This window comes from Chelonia mydas, chromosome 3 (genome assembly GCF_015237465.2).
Source record: "Chelonia mydas isolate rCheMyd1 chromosome 3, rCheMyd1.pri.v2, whole genome shotgun sequence".
In the NCBI taxonomy this organism is placed as follows: Eukaryota; Metazoa; Chordata; order Testudines; family Cheloniidae; genus Chelonia; species Chelonia mydas.
The window spans coordinates 40695503-40715232 of NC_057851.1; the positions used below are offsets into that span (position 1 = coordinate 40695503).

At 38.3% G+C, this 19730-nt stretch overlaps 1 protein-coding gene across 1 annotated transcript in view; it reads right to left on the reverse strand.

Moving 5' to 3' along the window:
* The window catches only part of CSMD1 (CUB and Sushi multiple domains 1), a 1979019-nt gene that overhangs the window by 364804 nt on the left and 1594485 nt on the right, over positions 1-19730 (reverse strand). Inside the window, exons 25-26 of the mRNA XM_037894193.2 lie at positions 18932-19058; positions 10760-10962 (exon numbers count right to left, since the gene is read on the reverse strand). Of these exons, the coding sequence (XP_037750121.1) occupies positions 10760-10962; positions 18932-19058 (330 nt within the window). The remainder of the gene's footprint in view (positions 1-10759; positions 10963-18931; positions 19059-19730) is intronic.

Here is a 19730-nt window from a genome sequence, read left to right on the forward strand (position 1 = left end):
ACCCAGACAGAAATATATGTCAGACATACTCTGATGCTGCAACGAAAATCCAGCAAATATGGTATGTACCTGCATGTCTGCAGACAGATGAGTAGATTAGACCGTTTAACCTGACATATATCCCAAATGTATTGATTGTGGTCTCTCTATCACTGCTGTGTATACAAATAAGGTTTAATGTGTGTCTTTGTACTATGGATTATTTTCTGGTCATTTTTCCATCCCTGAAACTCACACATCTTTCTTGCACAGGGCCCACACCTTTGAGGTGGGTTCTATTTCTCAATGAAGTGTGTGTGGGGGGAACAATTTCTTTTTTTGTTGTTTTTTATTTGATTTTCACATTGTGATTTATGAGCATCAATTCAAGTAACAACTGTCACTGCTAATGAGAGTTTTGCACATAACTCCCCAAGCACCACATTTAAAATTTACCTGACAGCTAGGCCGCATTAGTGCAGTTTACTGAATGTATACTTGGCCACCAGGGAGAGAAAACAGCTACATGGTCGTTATCCCATTGAAGTGCTTTCCCATTTCATAGCCAAGTAACATCTATAAATTGTGAATGACTGTAGAGCGTGTTTGCTAATAAACAGTAAATTCACAAATTTGCTGAAAATTCTGTAAACACACACACACACACATATATCATTAGTTATTGTCCTCTTCCAAAAAAAAAACTTTCAATACTTCATTCCCTCCGTAAAGTGTTCTGTGCAATGTAATATCTCAACTAGCAAAGTTTGCTCATCCATTTTTGACATCAAATATACACTAGTTACCAAAGATTTGATGTCTAAAACAATTCACTGCATTTACCAAGTACAAATTCAAAATTTAAAAAGCCGCTATTGACAAACATTTAACAAGCATCAAAATATTATTTGCATTTTTTCCTATGAATGCATTATCTGTATTTGAGAATAACAGCCATTTTATTATCCACAAATATACTTGATCCTAATTAAACAAAACACGAGCTTAAGCATTGATGTGCCATCCAGTAAAATGACCATTTAGACAAGCTGTCAAGTTTTCAACTTGTCTCATTTGTAAGCTGTTTACTGCTCAGGATTCCCAAGGGTTTCTTTCTCTCTCTCTCAATCTCTCTCCAGCTGGAGGAAAGTCACAAGTCCATTAGTACTTTATAGGGTTTTGTGCAGATGTCTCAAGGACAGTAATATTTCTGTTGGTGTACATATTTCATACACCAGTAGTTAATGCAAGCTTTAAAAGTTACTCATTCCCCTGTCACTCATTCCATCTCATAACTGGCACTTTTTTATACATGTCAATATACTGATATGGAACAATATAATTAATGTTTGCCTTATATATTCAAGCAGTGAGCACTGCTATGCCAGGGCTTATTCACATCCTGCAAAATAATCACACTGGGTAAAATTTTCAAAAGGGTCTAAGTGACTTCAAAACCTAAGACCCATTTTCATAAGTGACATACGACCTCACGGAAAGTCAATGGGAAATGTAGGCTCCTTTTGAAAATATTAACCAGGGTATTTACATATATCTGTGACATATTAGAGTTGAATCTAATTTGTCTTTTAAAGGACATGTTTTTATGAGTTTGTTTAGCCCACACACTATCATTATGTCTTCAAGGATAAAATCATCATCTTCACCAACTATGTCTGAGAAATACAGTCATGTCAGCAATGCCTATTGTCAAAAACATTTTCTTCTCTCTACTTTGAAGATTTCTAAAAAATATTCAAAGTTTCCAATTTCCACTAAAAATACTACAGGCTGTCCAGCAACTTAGGTCTGTAAGTTACAGACACTGCAGCAAAAGTCCCATCTGTTTTGTTTTAAAACTGAAAAGGGACAAGTGATTGCAGCAAAGGTTTGAGAAGGATTTTGGTGCATCGCAGTCAAGAACAAACCACAAAAAATTTGCAATAGTGCCAGTAAAGTTATTTAAAAAACTCACACAATACTAAACACACCAGAGAAAAGCAGTACTGGCTCCATTATGAGAAATGTAAACACACTAGACTGAGAATCATGGAAAAGTACCGATTAGCTTTCAGTGTTTCCAGTGGAGCTTGGAAGCTCTGAACCATTTTAAAAAAAGTTCATTGAATGGATTAAGATCCTCCGGGGTCAGGAGAATCTTACTGTCATGCGAAGAAATCATAACTGTGCATCAAGATCATCCTGCAGGGAGTTGACTCACCCTGGATGTTTATCACCTCATTTCTAGTTCCACAAATGTGTTTGTGTTCTTCCACTGTGGAAATTTCAGCAAGTGGTAGAGGCAAAGGTGGTGGAGTGTGCCCTTTTGGATGATTAGGGAGAAGTCTGCATTGAGAAGAGGTTGGAGATCACCTCCTAGAATAGAATCTATAATCCCCGGAAATAGACTGGGTTTGCTGCCAAAATGCTGACATCATCATAGGAGGATAGAAGTGTTCACTTCCGGGCGGTCTGTAGTGTCTGCAGTAGCAGTTTCTATGGGAACTAGCAGGAGACAGATAGTGGAGCTTCTAAATACATGGATTGTCTAAGGAACTGTTTGAAGGGTCTCCAGATCCATCCTTTATGGTGCTGGTGCCAATGCAGACTGCTCTCAGAAATGACCTCTTACACAAACTCTGCCGAAGTGCAATAGGCACTGGGGCTGGGTGCCAGAGGAATGGCAATGTGGAATTGATAACACCACCATAGGGGTCACAACAAGAGTCTTCAGCTCAGCACTGGCATCGGGGATTTAGGGGTAACAGTTGGAGCCAAAGCCTCTGGTGTTTGAGTAATGCACTTCCTTGACTCATGGCCCTGGAATAGCATTTGTTTTCCTTTCAACCCTAGAACATTTATCACTTGTTGAAGTGGGGAGCCCTATGCAGCTTCACCTTTTATCAGTAGTAGTAAAGTCCCTCCCCCCCTCAGTACTGTGAAGTCAGTCAGTCAGTCATCAGGATTTTTTTTTCTGTGACTGAATTTGTTGAGCCGAGAATGTTTTGCAATTTTGTCATGGATCAAACTTTTGCAGTCACATTATAAATCCTGGAAATGAAGGCTTTATAATGAAAATACTGGTACAACCTAAACTGTAGGCACTGGAAATAGCACTGGTATACATTAGTCAAAGTAAATCTGACAAATAGGAAAATATTTTTCAAGAAGGCACCACAGTCCAGCAAAGATACACCACAGTCACCAAAGGCATTTCCCTAGCCAGTCATGTATGCACCAAGAATCCAAAGTGCCAGAGACAGGTGCCATTACTGAAACAGACTTTGCCAAACTATGTCTTGTGGTTCTTGAAACTGACAAGTCTGTTCAATGTGCAGCCAGTGATGCTTAAGCTCTTGCTAAAGGAAAAAGGCATCAACAAAAGTGTCAACAGCAGCAGCAATGACTCCCGAGTCATTATTCCAATTTAATGAATGTGTTAATTTGCTTGTTTGTTTCTCTCTCTTTTTTTTACTACAATTGGTGAGTCATGTTGTAAAGAAAGATGCGGGCAAAAATTGCTTAATATTTGTTTATTGTTTGCATTTTCTCCAAGACCTAAATTTGTTATATAAATAATTTTTAAAAGTATATTTTTTCACATGTAAAAACCCCCAACAATTACAGGCTAAACTGAGCACAAAAATCATTTAATCCCCTTGGCTGGAGAGGGGTCACTCCTGGGGTCACTCTTAGGAGATCAGCAAAGAGAACCAACATCTGTTTAGAGAATGGCTAATTATCTGTTGAATTACTGGAGAATGCTTATTTAGATAAGCCCCCAAACTTAAAGGTATATTCCCAATTCAGAATCTTAGGGGTTGTCCTAACAATAGTTTTATATGTATACCTACAACCTAACCTTGATCATTTTTCTTAGTCAAGACAAACCCATAGTTTGTGATGCATCATCCAGATCCTCCTCTATAGTATTCTCAGTATTGACAATGCCTCCCAACTTTGCATCCTCAGCAAATTTTATTAGCACACTCCTACATCTCGTGCCAAGGTCATTAATTAAAACACTGAACAATACTAATTTCAAAGAATTCAGTTAGTAACCCCCACCTTATAGTTCACCTTTCAGCACAACCCATTGCTTTTTCTGGCTGAGAAAGGCCATAACTTCTGTATCTGATGTGAATACTTGTTCAGATACTATGCTAGATCCTTCTGAAGTGTACTGCAAAGTTAGAATGCCCTTTCCTAGGATAGTTCATCACTTGCAGTTCCTGGCTTTGGATCTCCAACACTTAGAATCATAGTGTTAGAAGGGACTGCAAGAGTCATATAGTCTAACCTCTGCCAAGATGCAGTACTTGTTCTATCTAAACCATCCAAGACAGATGGCTCTCCAGCCTCCTTTTGAAAACCTCCAGTGAAGGCATTTCCAACAACCTTCCGAGGCAGTCTGTTCCATTGTCCTACTGTTCTTACAGTTAGGAAGTTTTTCCTGAGATTTAATCTAAATCTGCTATGTGGTAGTTTGAACCCATTGCCTCATGCCCTCTGTGGAGAAAGAGAATAATTTTTCTCCATCTTTTTTATAGCAGCCTTTCAAGACGCTGAAGACCTCTATCATATCTCCCCATAATCTTCTCTTTACCAAACTAAACATACCCAAATCATTCAGTCTTTGCTTATATGGCTTGCATTCCATCCATTTGATCATATTTGTTGCTCACCTCTGGATCCTTTCCAGTTTCTCTACATCCTTTCTATACATTGGTTACCAAAATTGGACACAGTACTACAGATGAGGCCTAAACAGCTCCATGTAGAGTGGTACTATCACTTCCTCTGACATGCATACTATGCATCTCTTAATGAAACCTAAAATTGTCTTTGTTTTTTTTTGTTTTTTTGCAACAGCCTTGCACTGCTGATTCATGTCGAGGTTGTCATCCACCACAACTCCTAGATCCTTCTCAGCAGTGCTGCTACCAAGCCAGTATTCACTCATTCTGTATTTGTGCATTTGGTTTTTCTTTCATAAGTGTAGCATCTTACATTTGTCTTTGTTGAATTTCATTTTGTTATCTGTAGCCAAGTTCTCCAATTTATCAAGATCCCTCTGAATTTTAGCTCTATCCTCCAAAGTATTGGCAACCCCCTAGTTTTGTGTCAGCTGCAAAGTTGATCAGTATGCGCTCTATACTTAGATACAAGTCATTAATAAAGATGTTAAACAACACTGGACCTAGAACAGGTCCCTGTGGAACCCGACTTGAGACCTCCCTTCAATCTGACATCATTCTGTTAATTTCATTAACTCTTTGTTTCCAATTGTTTAACCAATTATGTATCCACTTAATGGTAGTTCTGTTGAGCCCACCTTTCTCCAGCTTACTTATCAGAATGTCATATGAGACTGTGTCAAAAGCCTTCCTGAAATCCAGGTATATTATGCCCACTGCATTCTGCCTATTCACCAAATTAGTTACCCTGTCAAAGAAGAAAATCAAGCAGTTTTGGCATGATTTGTTCTTGGTAAATCCATGCTGATTTTTAATGATTACCTCTTCATCCTTCAGGTATTCACAAATTGAATAATTTATAAATTGCAAAAGCAGCTTTCCAGGTATCGAAGTCAGGCTGATTGGCCTATAGTTCCTCAGCTTCTCCTTTTTCCCATTTTTGAAGATGGGCACTACGTTAACCCTTCTCTGGTCTTCCGAGACCCCCCCCTCCCCCCATGAGTTTGTAAATATTATTGGCAGTGGCTCTGAGGTCTCTTCAGCTAATTCCTTCAGTACCCTCTAATAGTTGTTTTGGCAGCATGTTTTGTTATATATATATATATATATATATATATTTATTTCTTCAGGTCATTCCAACAAGTGTCACCTAATTGCTGTTTCCTGGAACAAAATGTGAACCAGTCCTGTTTTGGTTGGTCATGCTCCGAGAGTGTCTGGAATATGTTTGAACAGGGTGGGGGTTTCCGTACAAGAAAAGTGCCACACAATCTCCCAATCAGCAGTTTTTTCATTCCTTCTTTCATCTCAGGTAAAACTGTGTATGCAAATGTGCAGGTCTCACATAAGGTACCCCAAAACCTGCACTGGGCTGGGAACTTGTCAAGAAACTCTTCTAATGATTAGTTTTAATATTTCTATATTTTTCACAACTCCTATTATTGTTCAAGATCTCATATCTCTACCCTAGGAGGCAGACAAGTACCATACCTTATTTTTTAAAATTTGTGTAACACATTTCAAAAATTTGTACAAAATCACTTTAGACAGAAGAAAGAATAGAATTTAGGGGCCAGATTCTGTGCTTTAATTGCACTGGCCATGGGGCCTGAACTATAGCTGTTAGCCCTAGAGCAACTCTTCCCAGATTAGGCTGAGGCACATTGGCAGGGCAGTGAGGGGGAACCTTGCCCTATAGTCATGAATACAGTGGTTTTTCCTCAGGGGATGACAATTCAACACGAGCACTAAATCCACACATTTTTTAAAAGATGAAGTTTATGATTCTATCTAATTATTCACAAACAAGTAAATTAGATAATAAACAATTTAATTAAAATATAACATATGGAGCCACATGAAAATTGGTCATTACTGATCTCATATACTGCACCAGATATTAGAAATTCTACAAGCAGGTCAATACATCCATGCCCATCATTACCAGAAAATGAGCATGTCAGCAATTACCACCTGAATCTTTCCTCACAGAGACTAAATACCTCAGTGTCTTCCACATACACCAATTCAAAGACCACATCTTCCTCAGCCATCTTATTTAATGTGCAGCTTCCTCCAATATGAGAAAGAGGGAATTATAAACCAACAAAATACTCTGCTTATTCTAATTTGCTAGAATAGCCCCAAGTCCTCACCTCAACAGTTTTGTTAACTTGGAAAGAGATACAGTGCTGATCCAGAGGTAGGTAGAGAGAGGAACATGATTTATATTGTTATACAATGGGGAAGCTTATGCATGACCAAAAAGAATGATTGTAAACCCACAGAGAAGGCATACAAGAAAGTCACAGATGGGTCTGACTCTACCTGAAATCACCTGGATATAGACTGTTTAAAACAAAACTTATGGGAATAGGCCCTGTATTCAATATAAGTATGATCATAAAGATCAACCTTTACTAAATCAGTCAAAGAAAATATGAATGTATGGTTCATTTAAGACAACAGCACAGGTCTTATAAATAGTAACAAATGAGAATCCAGTGTAAAGGGGAAAAAAGAATTAGAAAGTTAAACCAGGAATGTTAAAAACAGTGTTAAAATGAAACCACCAAAGATAGTAAGCATGTAAGAATGATAATCTGACTTGTTAAAAATATACTGTAAATGTTTATGGCTAACGTTTGTCTCTTTTGTTGATTTTTTTAAAAGTGTCAAGATTATAAACATTGATTAGAAAAGAGAGTATTCAATAAAGTGGAATGCAGAGGTCAGTAAAACCAAAAGAGTGCTTATGCCCACTGAAAATCAACTAATATGAGTCCAAGATGCCCTCAAGGTATGGAGTGGCTAAAGAAGAACAGCTATTTTATTGTGCATGGAAGTATCTTCCCCCTCCCAATATTCTGTGTCTTGCTAGGAAAGGGTTAATTGGCAACCTGGTTTGTAATAGCTAGTTTAAATGTATTAAACTCCAGAGGAAAGGCCAGTTTTGTACACTGAACTCCATTTTCCGTCCTTTTATGCATGATTAAATGGCAATTAAGTTTTAATGAAAAGTGTTAGGCTGATTACAATTAACATAATTGCACCAGTCAGTTCATGTCCTCATGTTCTACACGCTGTGCTGACATGGCAAGACAATGGACCTTTAATGGAGTCAAACGTCTTGCAAGTTTCAGTCATTTACATTCTTCCATTTAAGGCATTTATGCCTACATATATAATGAAAAATAAAACACACACAGGTGTCACATTGTGTAAATCACTGCCTTCCATAAATATATGCGTTATTTCAAAATCCTTGGGATATGACAAAACTCATCCCCCAAGCGCCTGTAATAAACCATTCATTTCTTCCATGATTACCAGAAAATTGAAAGCAGCTCAGGACTCATTTATAGATTCAGTTTGAGAGAAACAATATAAAGCCTCAATCCACCAAGGTGCTGCAAAGTCTCATCCAGATCCAGCAGAGTATTTGCGCATATGCTAAACTTTGAAGTCAAGCAAGCTACTCACATACTTAAAGTTGAGCATGTGCTCAAAGAGTCTGAGGGATCAGGGCCACGCTGCTCAGTACATTGCAAGACTGATTCCAAATAAATGGAACTCTTTTGAGGGTGGGTGGGGAGTGATATTTCATATGCATGCGCGCGCGCACACACACACACAACTTTGCACTTGACAAGGATCGTAAACCAAAAACTTTAAAGTGTCAGTCATTTTTTCCTTAACTTTAGCTGAGACTTCCAGTTCTCCACCACTAACTTCAACTAATTCCAGTGAGACATCCACTGCAATTACCAGCATGATCACCAAATGGATCCAAAGGAAAATTACACCAAGCTGCAGAAATCAGTTCTTGAATCCTAAAGCTTTAACTTGTCTCCTTTTCACCACAGTAACTGCTGAAGGTCAAATACTTTATACTAGTATTTTTCTAGAAAAGGTAAACAGCTTAAATACTTTCTTCCTTCACAACATTTATTGCTAAATCTGTATCTATACGTCTCATGCTCACTTCCACTTTATTATAATATAGTACGAAGTGTGTTTATCTGTTCTAATAGCTTAAAACAACTTCATTAAAATATATGTAAATTTAACACTTTCAACTGGCGTGAACAGCTGCACATTTTCGATAATTAACCATACAGGAAAGAAACACTCATCCAACCCCTGCCATATCTTATCTATCCATATAAAGCTATGACAAACTGACCAGTTACAGGAAATTCATCTCAACCCTTTACCCACTTCATCTATATTGTACCTAGGCATTTCAGGGCTTAAAAAAGAGACAGTTCCTTAGGGGCTGTCACAACAAACTTTTTGGTGGCCTCAGAGTGCAGCCACCAACTCTTGCTGGCGGTCGCTGTGACAATATTTCCTAACATACTTAATTAACTTTGGGGAAAACAAATAAATATGCACATATCCATGTCCAAATCATTGTAATTTATTAATGTAGGATTTTTTGCAGCCTCAATGATAAAAATAATGTATAGATGTCCCTATTCTTTACTGGACCTAAACAGAATAGAAACACAAATAAGGTGCTCTGCATGTTTTACTTTTGTTGGTTGATTTTTTTTTCAGACTTGCTAGCTAGTCTGCTACTATGAAAAGTGATATTTGTATATTTGTTAATATCATTTTTTACAGAAGATTTACTCATCCCTGTCAAGCTGGGGGACAAATTAAACCCTGGATGGGGAGGTGGGTAAGGAGGCAGGAGGGCCAGGGGCAATGGGGGCCTAGATTGGGGGGTTGAGGAGGCAGCTGGGGTCAGGGTGATGGGGGGTGAGTCTGGGGCTGGAGCCTGGGGTCCTGTTGCATGGCTGGGGGATGGAGGAGGCAACAGGGGCCAGGGACAACGTGGGAGCCTGGGGCAGGAGTCCAAAGCCCTGTGGCTGGGGGACAGAGCCTGCTGCCACATGGCCAGAGCCTGCTGCCCACCACCCCTGGGCTGAAGCCCAAAGCCCAAGCCCCATCCACCCCAGGAAGGTGGGGAACTCATACTGGTCACCTTCTCCTACATCGTTTGTGGTTCCAGAAGGAGGCAGGGACCAACCCTGCTGGCGACCCTGGCATAGGGGCCACTGCTTTGCCTCTCCCCGATCACCACCCAGGAAGCTGTGGCTGCAAGACAAGCCCCTGCTGACTGCATGCAGCCACAGTGGCCATATTTGAGAAATGCTGCCTTAGGGCATGCCTACATGAGACAATGCGGAAAATTAAACCAAATTAACTGAAGGTGTGTAGTTAAAGTGCATTAGTTAAAATGCATTTAATCCCTGTTCACTTTAGCTTAACTGAAGTAAAGTTAAGATAAGGGGAACTCAGGCCACTGTACTTCTGATCGAGAGTGCCTATACAGGGACATTACATACTTTACCTAATGCAGTTTAAATTTACACCTTCAGTTAATTAAGCTTAATTTTCCTGAGTGTCCCATGTAGACATGACCTTAAATAAATTGTGTCCATAATGTGTATATACGTAATGGTTGGACTCAATAAATATAGTACATTTCCCCCTCTTTGATGTACCTGAATAATTGGCATTTATGAGAGTTACATGATATCACAGGAAAACTCTACTCATTCAATGTTCTAATACTGAGATCTTCACTCTTGTATCTAAAGTTGCAGTTACTTCAGAGCTGAAGATATAATTCCAAAATTATTCATGCCAAATGGTTTAAAATCAAACATTTTAAAATATTTTTGTGTAGGTTTCTTTTACATTTTCACTGTTAAAATGAAATACATTTAGCTTAAAATACATGTAAATAAAAAACATCTGAAACACAAAAGTGTATGTGAGTGCCAATTCATTTTTCAGAAACAAAATTAGTTATTAGATAAAATAAGTCCAATATTTGAGGCTGTCTTGGAAAATAACAGTGAGAGATTTAAAATAAAGACAAAAGTAACTTAGCCTATAGATCCTAAGACCTTACCATGACCCATAAGTGTATTTTGTGTAAATTAAAAAAAAAAAAAGATTCTCTTTGGGAAAGACTAACAAGCCTACTAGAAGAAAAAAGATGTGTATTTGTGTACACAAGAATGATCACATCTAATTGTATTTGAGATAATAGAGGATTCACATACTTGAGAATTGGATGGAAAAGCCTGACTTGCTGATGAAGAAGTCACTGTCAAACTGTAACGTCAGTGAGTTGAAGGTGCTATGGATATCCTCAGGAAGGGCTGAACCACTCCATTCTTTCAGAAGAATGCTGCTTTCAACAGGACCATCCCACACCTTCAGGATGTCATGGGCGACCTCAGTGTCAAAAACAATAAAATGCAGACTGCAAAGGAAGAGTAACATACATTGTACATTAAAACATAGGCATTATGTCTATGTAGCCTACCTGTATCAGGTTTTTAAGAGATCAGAACTCCATGAACCAACGTTTCTACTGCACATGTAAATAAAACTAAGAATACTAGATGAATTAGTTAGGTGTTATATTAAATTATGCCAACTGCAGCAAATACTAGGTGGTAACATACCTATCACAAGACACCGGATCGATACTGTATTTGGATTCCCAGGTGGGAAAACCCTATCTGCAATATATATATTTGAGGAAATATTTTACACAATAATGTAAAAACAGACCAAAAGCTGAGCCTGCCTAATATTTATTTGAATATTTTCTTAAATGTATTAGAATGGATACAGATATCTTAAAAGTGTTTAATTTATAATCATTTTCTTTTTCTTTTCATTAAGATAGATTATGCTCACGCTGGCAAGGACTTACCCATGTGCACAGATTTTAGCAGCTCACCAATGAGGGCAAGAGGTTCAAAACCTATCCTATAAAATGCTTGCAATTTCCTTCCAGGAGAAGCTCAGCTCAGATGCAGCATCTGTTTTTTGTGAAGTCCTGTTCCCCCTCTACCTCCCACACCCTTTTTTCAGATGGCTTAATTGGGGTAGGAGTTAAACAAGTCACTCACTGGATCACTTCACTTGCTTTCTGTTCACTTCTTGGTACAATTCAAGGTATTAAGTTTAATCTATTTTGTGTGTAAGCCTCAGGTATGATTTTGGTTTCATACCTGTCTGTAGAATGTCTAGCAATCTTTGATATATTCAGATTAAGAATAATAATAATCTATAAAAAGTTACATGTCCTGCATGCATAAACATACTGAAGTTAATGGGAGTTGTTCTGTTGATTTCAATTGGCTTTGAATGAGGCCCTAAGAGGCTTTTCTGTTCTTGGGATGGAACAGTTGAGGAAAATGGCCTGACCACTCAAACTAACAGGATCCAGGCTTGAATGTCTTGGGGATGGTAGGCAGGACATTCTCAAAGTTAATTCTACCACTCTGAAAATGGTTTACTCTACTAGTTCAAGAGATCCAGGCACCCCCTCTATGCCCCTTGCCCATTGGCACTAAGAGATTCCTGGGCCACCCCCTCCTGCTGCACTTTAGTGCTAGGCTGTTGGGATGCTTTTGGCACAACTTCCTGGCAGTTAATGCAGCCAGGCACAGCGTGACGCTCTGCTCCCTTGGGCTGCTGAGGTTAGGGACTGTCCTCTGCACAGTGCCCCACACATTAGTGTGCTTAGTGTCCTGGCTTTGTGGAGTTCTGGGGCAGTCTTCCTCTGCAGCATAGAGCATGGGTCACTTGCTGCTCTGGAGGAGAGTAAATGGTGGATTCTTTGTAACTTGATGTCATTACATCACATGTGGAAGATGTCAGTAACTCAGCCAGAGATGATGGGCCTGCTACAGGAGAGGGTGGGTGAGGTGCGGTAGCTGCAATGTGCAGGAGGTCAGACTAGATGATCATGCTGGTCCCTTCTGGCCCTAAAGTCTGTGAGTCTGTGAGATCCCAAACTAGTTAAACTTTAGAGCACAGTTCCAGTCTATCTCTCTCCCTCTCTCTTTTTTTCTTCCTCCCAGAGATTTTTATTTTTTGCTTTTGCTTCTCAAAAAAGAAGCAGATATTCAAAATCTTTATTAATTTCTGCATGTGTCCCCTGAAAATATTTGAATGTTTGCACTTTATAAGCCAACTAAAGAAAAACAACTTTATGCCACTTATTGAAATTTTGCACTGCTTTCTCTAGGGATAGTTTCACAAAACAATGAACTCCCTGAAAAATGCTCCTTTTCTACATTTCTACATCATGTCTTTTTTTTAATATTATCCTTAGATTCAGAGTTTAAGGCCAGAAGAAATCATTACTTCATATAGTCTGACCTCCTATACATCACAGATCATTAAATTTCACACAGTTAGCCTTGTATTAAGTCCAATGACTTGTGCTTGGCCAAAACAAATAATAGTTTTTATTGTTAAATTCCTTCTAATTGTACACAATTGGAGATTTGCAAAGAGGCTATTAAAGGCTTTTAAATTTTTTTCTCCCTCTTAAAGAGGAAGTGCTATTTTTAGGAAATCTTATAATACATATTTCATCAGCATGATATTGGGTTTCAATCCATGAAAGAATTATGCACTTGCTTTTTCACAGATTCATAGATTCCAAGGCCAGCAGGGACTATTGCAATTATCTAGTCTGACCTCCTGCATAGGCCTTAGAACTTCTCCACAGTAGTTCCTAGAGCAATTGCCAGTAATAGAGAATCCACCCTTAAATGACCCTTAAATTGTTCCAATGGGTAATTACCCTCATTGTTAAAAAATGTATGCTTTGTTTCCAGTTTGAATTTGTCTAGCTTCAACTTCGGGCCACTGGAGCAGGCTATATCTTTCTCTGTCAGATAGAAGAGCCCATTGTTAAATATTTGTTCCCTACATAGGTACTATTACACTGTAATCAAGACACCCCTTAATGATGTTGTTGTTGTTGTTAAACTAAAGAGATTGAGCGCTGAGTCTGTCAGTATAAGGCATGTTTTCTAAACCTTTAGTCATTCTTATGGCTCTTCTCTGTTCAATATATAAGTATCCTTCTCAAATTTTGGACACCAGAATTGGACACAGTATTTCAGCTGTGCTCACATTAGTGCCAAGTGCTTAACTTTATGAATACGAGTATAGTTAAGAATATGCATAATGGTTTGCAGAAACTATGCTCCTCCACCCAAAATGATTTTAGCTGTTTTTTTCCCCCACAAACACTCCTTTAAAATATTTTCTGTTTCTATTTTTGTTTTAATGTATGTTTAACTTTCTTTCCAGTAATTTCCTTCTATCATGCACAATATTGCTCAAATCGAGGATTCAATTCCTGAATAGAGGTTCTGTTTGTTTGTTTTTTTAAGTACATATCTATAAGATGGTTAGCCAGTCAAAAGCAATTATAGGTAAAATGGAAACAATGCACAATTGAAGATATGCAAATCATAGCCTTTAATGATGCTTGTTAAAAATGTGTTGCATCATTACCTTTATTATTTATTTTCAATTTAACACAAAATTATCATGAACTATTTAAATATAACTTCAGATTTGCATAACCTTTGTGTTTATTAGAGTTGATATTTAAACATGCAGGTGATGCAATTTCTTTACACCATATACAGTGCACTTAATTTATGAAGCTATTCTGTTTAAAAAAAGAGGCCCCCTTTGCTATAAAGTGGTCATACATTACTATTCAAATATCACTTCTGGGAAATTAAATAGAAGATATTCATGAAAGTTAGGTTTCTACTACAGAGGAGGTTAGTTTAAAACAAGTTTTCAATTGCAGCATGGCAGAGTGATGTTAGAAAGTGCGCTCGGACAACTGGACTTTCAAAAGGGACATACTTACTTCTAACTGGTAAGCTTGCCATATTCATTTATTTGTTCTTTGTTTTCTAAGACTGGCTACCCATATTCTCTCTGACAGCTAAGCCTCTTATTGTCTTGTACTTTTTCTAACGGGAATGGGCAGATCTCAGTCACAGGGGAAACTGAAGTCCCTCTACCAAAAGGCAACTATGTGCAGCATTATCTTAAATGCAAGGCACTGGACCTCAAAACAGATAGATACCAGTTAAGAAAGAAAAACAAAAACAAAACTCTGAGATATATGGAAGCTAAGTTACATGAACTGAACCTTCAGGTTGTTTTCTGTTTTTCTTTTCTCAATTCAGTGACACTTTATTGATATGACAAGCTTTCTGAGCGTTGCCAACATATGTGTGTGTGTGTGTGTGTGTGTGTGTGTGAGAGAGAGAGAGAGAGACAGACAGACAGACAGACAGACAGACAGAGACAGAGTGTGTGTGTGTGTGTGCATGTATATATAAAGACAGATCCCTTCGGAATCTGTCAGAGCTATTTGAAGCAGCAAAAGCTTCTGTACCTGAGCAAAAGCACATGATTGGAGGAAGCTTATAGAGGGGTTCCAGTCCCCCACTTCAGCAAGAAATTGTATAAAACCCAGGAAGGTCTAATGACAAAAGACTTTTTGAACCAGATTGTCAGAGAGAATAGTGCATTTTGCTATAAGTTAGAGAGAAAGGGCTAACTACACAGAAGATTTAGGCACCATCTGCCACTATAGGTGCTTAAGTACAATATTTAGGTACCAATAAGATCCTCAACACCCCCGATTAGCTATCACCTAACCCTGTAGGCACTAGACTCTCTAGGCACATGAGTTTCCACCATTAAAGTCTCCTATGTGCTTACATTTCTATCAGTGAGCATATTCACAGCCACCTCAGTCTAGTTGCCCAGGCACCTATAACTCATGGCTAAGCCTCAGCAGGATCTTCAGAGTAGGCACTGGACTTCCTTTCTTTCCTTTGGGATCCAACCTGGTAGGTGTGCTCAGAGCACACCTAAACTCACAGAAGATGGCCAAGAGGGGGAAAGGAGGAGGACTCCCTCAGAACCCCAACACTTTCAGGCAATTTGCCACCTAATTTGCCACCTACATTTCACACCTAAATTGATGTCTATATCGGCCTGAGATTTTCAGCTGTAAATCTTCTCCTGGAGTTAATCACACAAGCCATTTTGTTCAAGAAACAGAGCAGGGGGTGAGGATGAGCAGGGCCCTCCTTTATAACCATTAGCCCGGTGCTTCGGGCACAGTACTCACTAGGGATGTGGGAGTCCGGGTTCATTTCTCCCTTCTTTCACACTACAATAAAGCATGTGAATTACTATATTTCTGGGTCCATTCTATGTTATATCAGTATTTTGCTGGTACAATGCCATTGAAATGAATAGTTATGATGGCATCAGGGCCCTGATCTGCAAACTGAGATGTTTTCTAAGATATCAGTGCTCTCCCAACATAAAGAGCATTCATGGCATGTTTGACAACATTCAATAAATAGCAACTACCTCATTTTGGAGGTTTTATTCTTTTGGATTAAGTAGCACTAAAACTATTAGAACGGAGCCTCCTCTTATCTGAATTTAAGTTATGTCTCTTGACTTGCATGTACAACATGTTACACGCTAAACTATCCACTTAAATAAATTCCTTGTCACTATTCCATTTGGTAATTCAGCACAATGCACTCATTTGATTACAGATCAAGGAACTGTCTAAAGTGAGGAATTCAGTAAACAAAGAAAATGAAAATAAAAGCTAATTTCTCTGGGCATGGCCCCTCAACCTTTGTTATCTTGAAAACAGTACTATTCATATATCTTAGGGCTGGAGTGCAAGAACATTAATATCCAGCAGATCAGTGAGAGTATTATGGCTATTTAAAAATAGAGGGAGAGAGAGAGATAAAGTCACCTCAGAAAGATTTCTGAATTTGGCGGTTAGAGTCTGACAATGGAGATTTGGAAATACCAGAACCTTATATACTGATGCTGTAACCATGATCTCTTGGTAAATTAGGTCATTGATTCTGTACCAAAAAGCTAAATAAATGCTTTTAGCATAAATTATGTAGTCTACATTTTACAAAAGTTAAAATATTACATGTAAAAAAAAACTTTACAGAACTCTATGTTACTATTCAGGAGCATCACATCAGAAGCACAGCATTGCATTTACTGTAATTTCATTTTTTAAAAAATATTCACTCTGAAGAATGATAATGTATAAATATTAAATATGTTTTCTAGGTTAAATTGTTGTGTTTTTTGATTTCCTGATTTCATTCTTTATTAATTTCAAATTTGTAATTCTTATTAAAATGTAAATGAAGCACTGAATTCACCTGCAATGGAGTGAATTCATCACTTCGTTTAGTCATATGGGAATACATTTATCTTTTATTTCTGAGAAGAAGAAGAAGAAGCAGAAGAAAAAATTGCAAGAAAAATGTGCATTTCAATTAATAGACTTGTCTTTTCCTAGTTTAAAGCTTATTCATAGATTAATTATTTTAATTTAAGAGGTAAAAGGCTTCTGACCTGTTCAAAAATAGACTAATACACTGTTCATTAACCATTTTCTCAAAAATAAGAGATAGCTAATATTCTATACAAGTCCAATTACTGCATATCTGGTAGGTGTGTTATGTCTCCGACCCCTTCATTCATTGGTGTACAACACTGGTATTTCATTGTCCATCAGTAAATATGTTAAAATCACAAAAGATCATTACAATCATAAAAAGATCATTAATAAGAATATTTGTAAAGGACAATGTGACTTTCATTTGTAATGCTCTTGAATACTTTTTGCTCACCAGCTGTTATCTGTCTGAATATTAAATTTCTCAAAAAACATGAGTACAAGCTAAAATCTGCCATCTAAATATGGCCAATATTTGTGAAATTTTGTGTTCTATTTTACCCATTCCTAGATAACTGCAGGAAACCTGCACTTAGAACCTCTAAAGATCAGCACTCCTACCTCTGAATTAATAGCCATGCCTGTGAGCAGCATTTATTAGATGCCACAAGCTGAGTACTGCCTCCTCCCTGATGGGATAGGAAAGTGAAGGAGGAATAAAAGCCTTCCAGTCCTTTCTGTACTTCAGAAGTTCCCAGATGTCCACTTCTTGAATCCCTCCATTGGCTTCCAATGTATTACTGCATAAAATTAAAGCTTCTCATTTTGCCTCTGCCTCCCACATCTGCCAGGGATGGTCTAGGTATTGTTAATCCTGCCGTAGCACAGGGGGATGGATGAGAGGTCCTCTTGCAGTCCCTTTCAGACATACTTTTATATGATTCTATGATCACTGCTCTGCTCTTATTTCTCTCATGCCTTTTCCCATTCCCTACATTCTTCTCCTGATCTATATTTTGTGCCTACATCCTACACATGGAGGAGTCTCCCTGTTCCTTATCCATTACACATGCCCACTCTCCTTCAGATTCCCACCTCTTCAGAAAGTCCTTCCTGTCATCATTAGTAACCCTCAGAGTCTCTTTTTCCTGCAATGCTATCTTGTTTTATTTTTATTTAGGCTCTTGGTGGCCAGGACAGGAGTGTTACCCTTGTTCTGTAAAGTGCCATGTACATTTGTAATGCTAATGGGTCAGGATTGCAAAATAAAAGCACAACAGACTTCTTCAGCTGGTGTTAATTGCCATATCCTCACTGAAGGCAAAGGGCCTATGACAATTAATTCCAGGTGAGAATCTGTCACCAGGCACACATCAAGTTAGACCCAAAATTCCATAGACTCTAGTGTCCAAGCACTCTAGGCAGGGTACTAGGCATTCTATGCTAGGTTCAGCCAAACAAAACAAAATAGATTTTGATTGAGTATTCCATATCACACAGGTTTTCATATTGAAGAGTAACGTTGAATGTGACAATAGGGTATTAAATACATTGCGACAATTAAGGAGGAGATTTTCAATGGCAGCTAAGCGCCTAGAAAAAAATAATCTTTTTAAAGTTCAGTTAATTCATAACTGCTATATTCTACCTCTACTCTTTGGGCAAACCTCCCATGGACATTGGACTTACAGAGTGGACTGAGGTTAGCATGCAGATTTGAGAGTATAATCTCAACTGGGAACTCTTTGAGGCATGGACTGTCTTTTTAACATATTAGTATAGTCCCAAATGGGAAGCTGATCTCTGAAAGGGATGCTTAGCTGCTACTGCAATACAAATATCTGTAATAATATCCCGGCCTAATTCAATAGAAAATTTAATTTGGCCATCCACAAAGACTGAATTTAAAACCTGGTTTTCCAAGCATTTATCACTTAAATGAAGCTAAAATATATTGAACATGCACATAACATAACATGTCTTTTCTAATTGTTCTGTGGTATCTAGTATATTAATAATAAAAGGTACTGGACTATATATACAGAATGTAAAATAATGTATTGTGTAGTAGTTAGTTGCCATAGAGTTTCATTTACAAAATATAGACATTAACAACTGACATTAAGAATTGAAATTAAGCATATACCTAATTGTCTTCCCTGGATCTGCCTCTATAATCCAAGTGCAATGAAGATTGTTGTCATATGGTGCTGGGTAACCTGGTGATAATATGCGACCAGAAGTAGCAGCATGAATTCGACCACCACACTCAGCTGCAAAATAAACAATCATTATACTTCTTAAAAACAAGGCCATAATATTTAGCACTTAGATGTTTTCCTCTATTTTTAATTAGACAAAAATATATTGATTTCCATGTCCTACAACAATAAAAGAAAAGCCCTCTGACATCATGCAGGAAACCATTAGCCTCTATAATATAAAGAATAAGGGAATGTCTACACTGCGCCCTTCTTTCAGTAGCATGTAGAGTACCTACTGGCATATGCCCCCAGCAGGGTTATAGATAGCAGTATCGATGGTAAGCATGGCTTACGCAAGTAGAGTAAAGACATACCTGAAAAGCGTGGGTATGTGTGTGAGTATATGCTCTACACACTTTCAACTTGCCAAAGCATTGGATCACCATGTACACTGCTATTTTTAGCAGTGTAACATCCAGCTGCTTCACTGCTGCTGGTTCCTTTCCCCTCCACAGGAAAAGACCTCCTGAGCTGCAAGAGGCAGTGGGGGAAAGCTTGGGCAGTTCCCTAGTGCCAAACCCTTCCCTACCTCAGGAAAAGACTGCAGCAGCAAGGAAAGGCTCTGGTGCGGGGGAGGGGGAAGCCTTTCCTCACTGCCTTCCCTCTCTCTTCCAGAGCCTTCCACTGAATCGTAGAATCACAGGATCAGAAGAGACGATGAGAGGTCACCTTGTCCAGTCC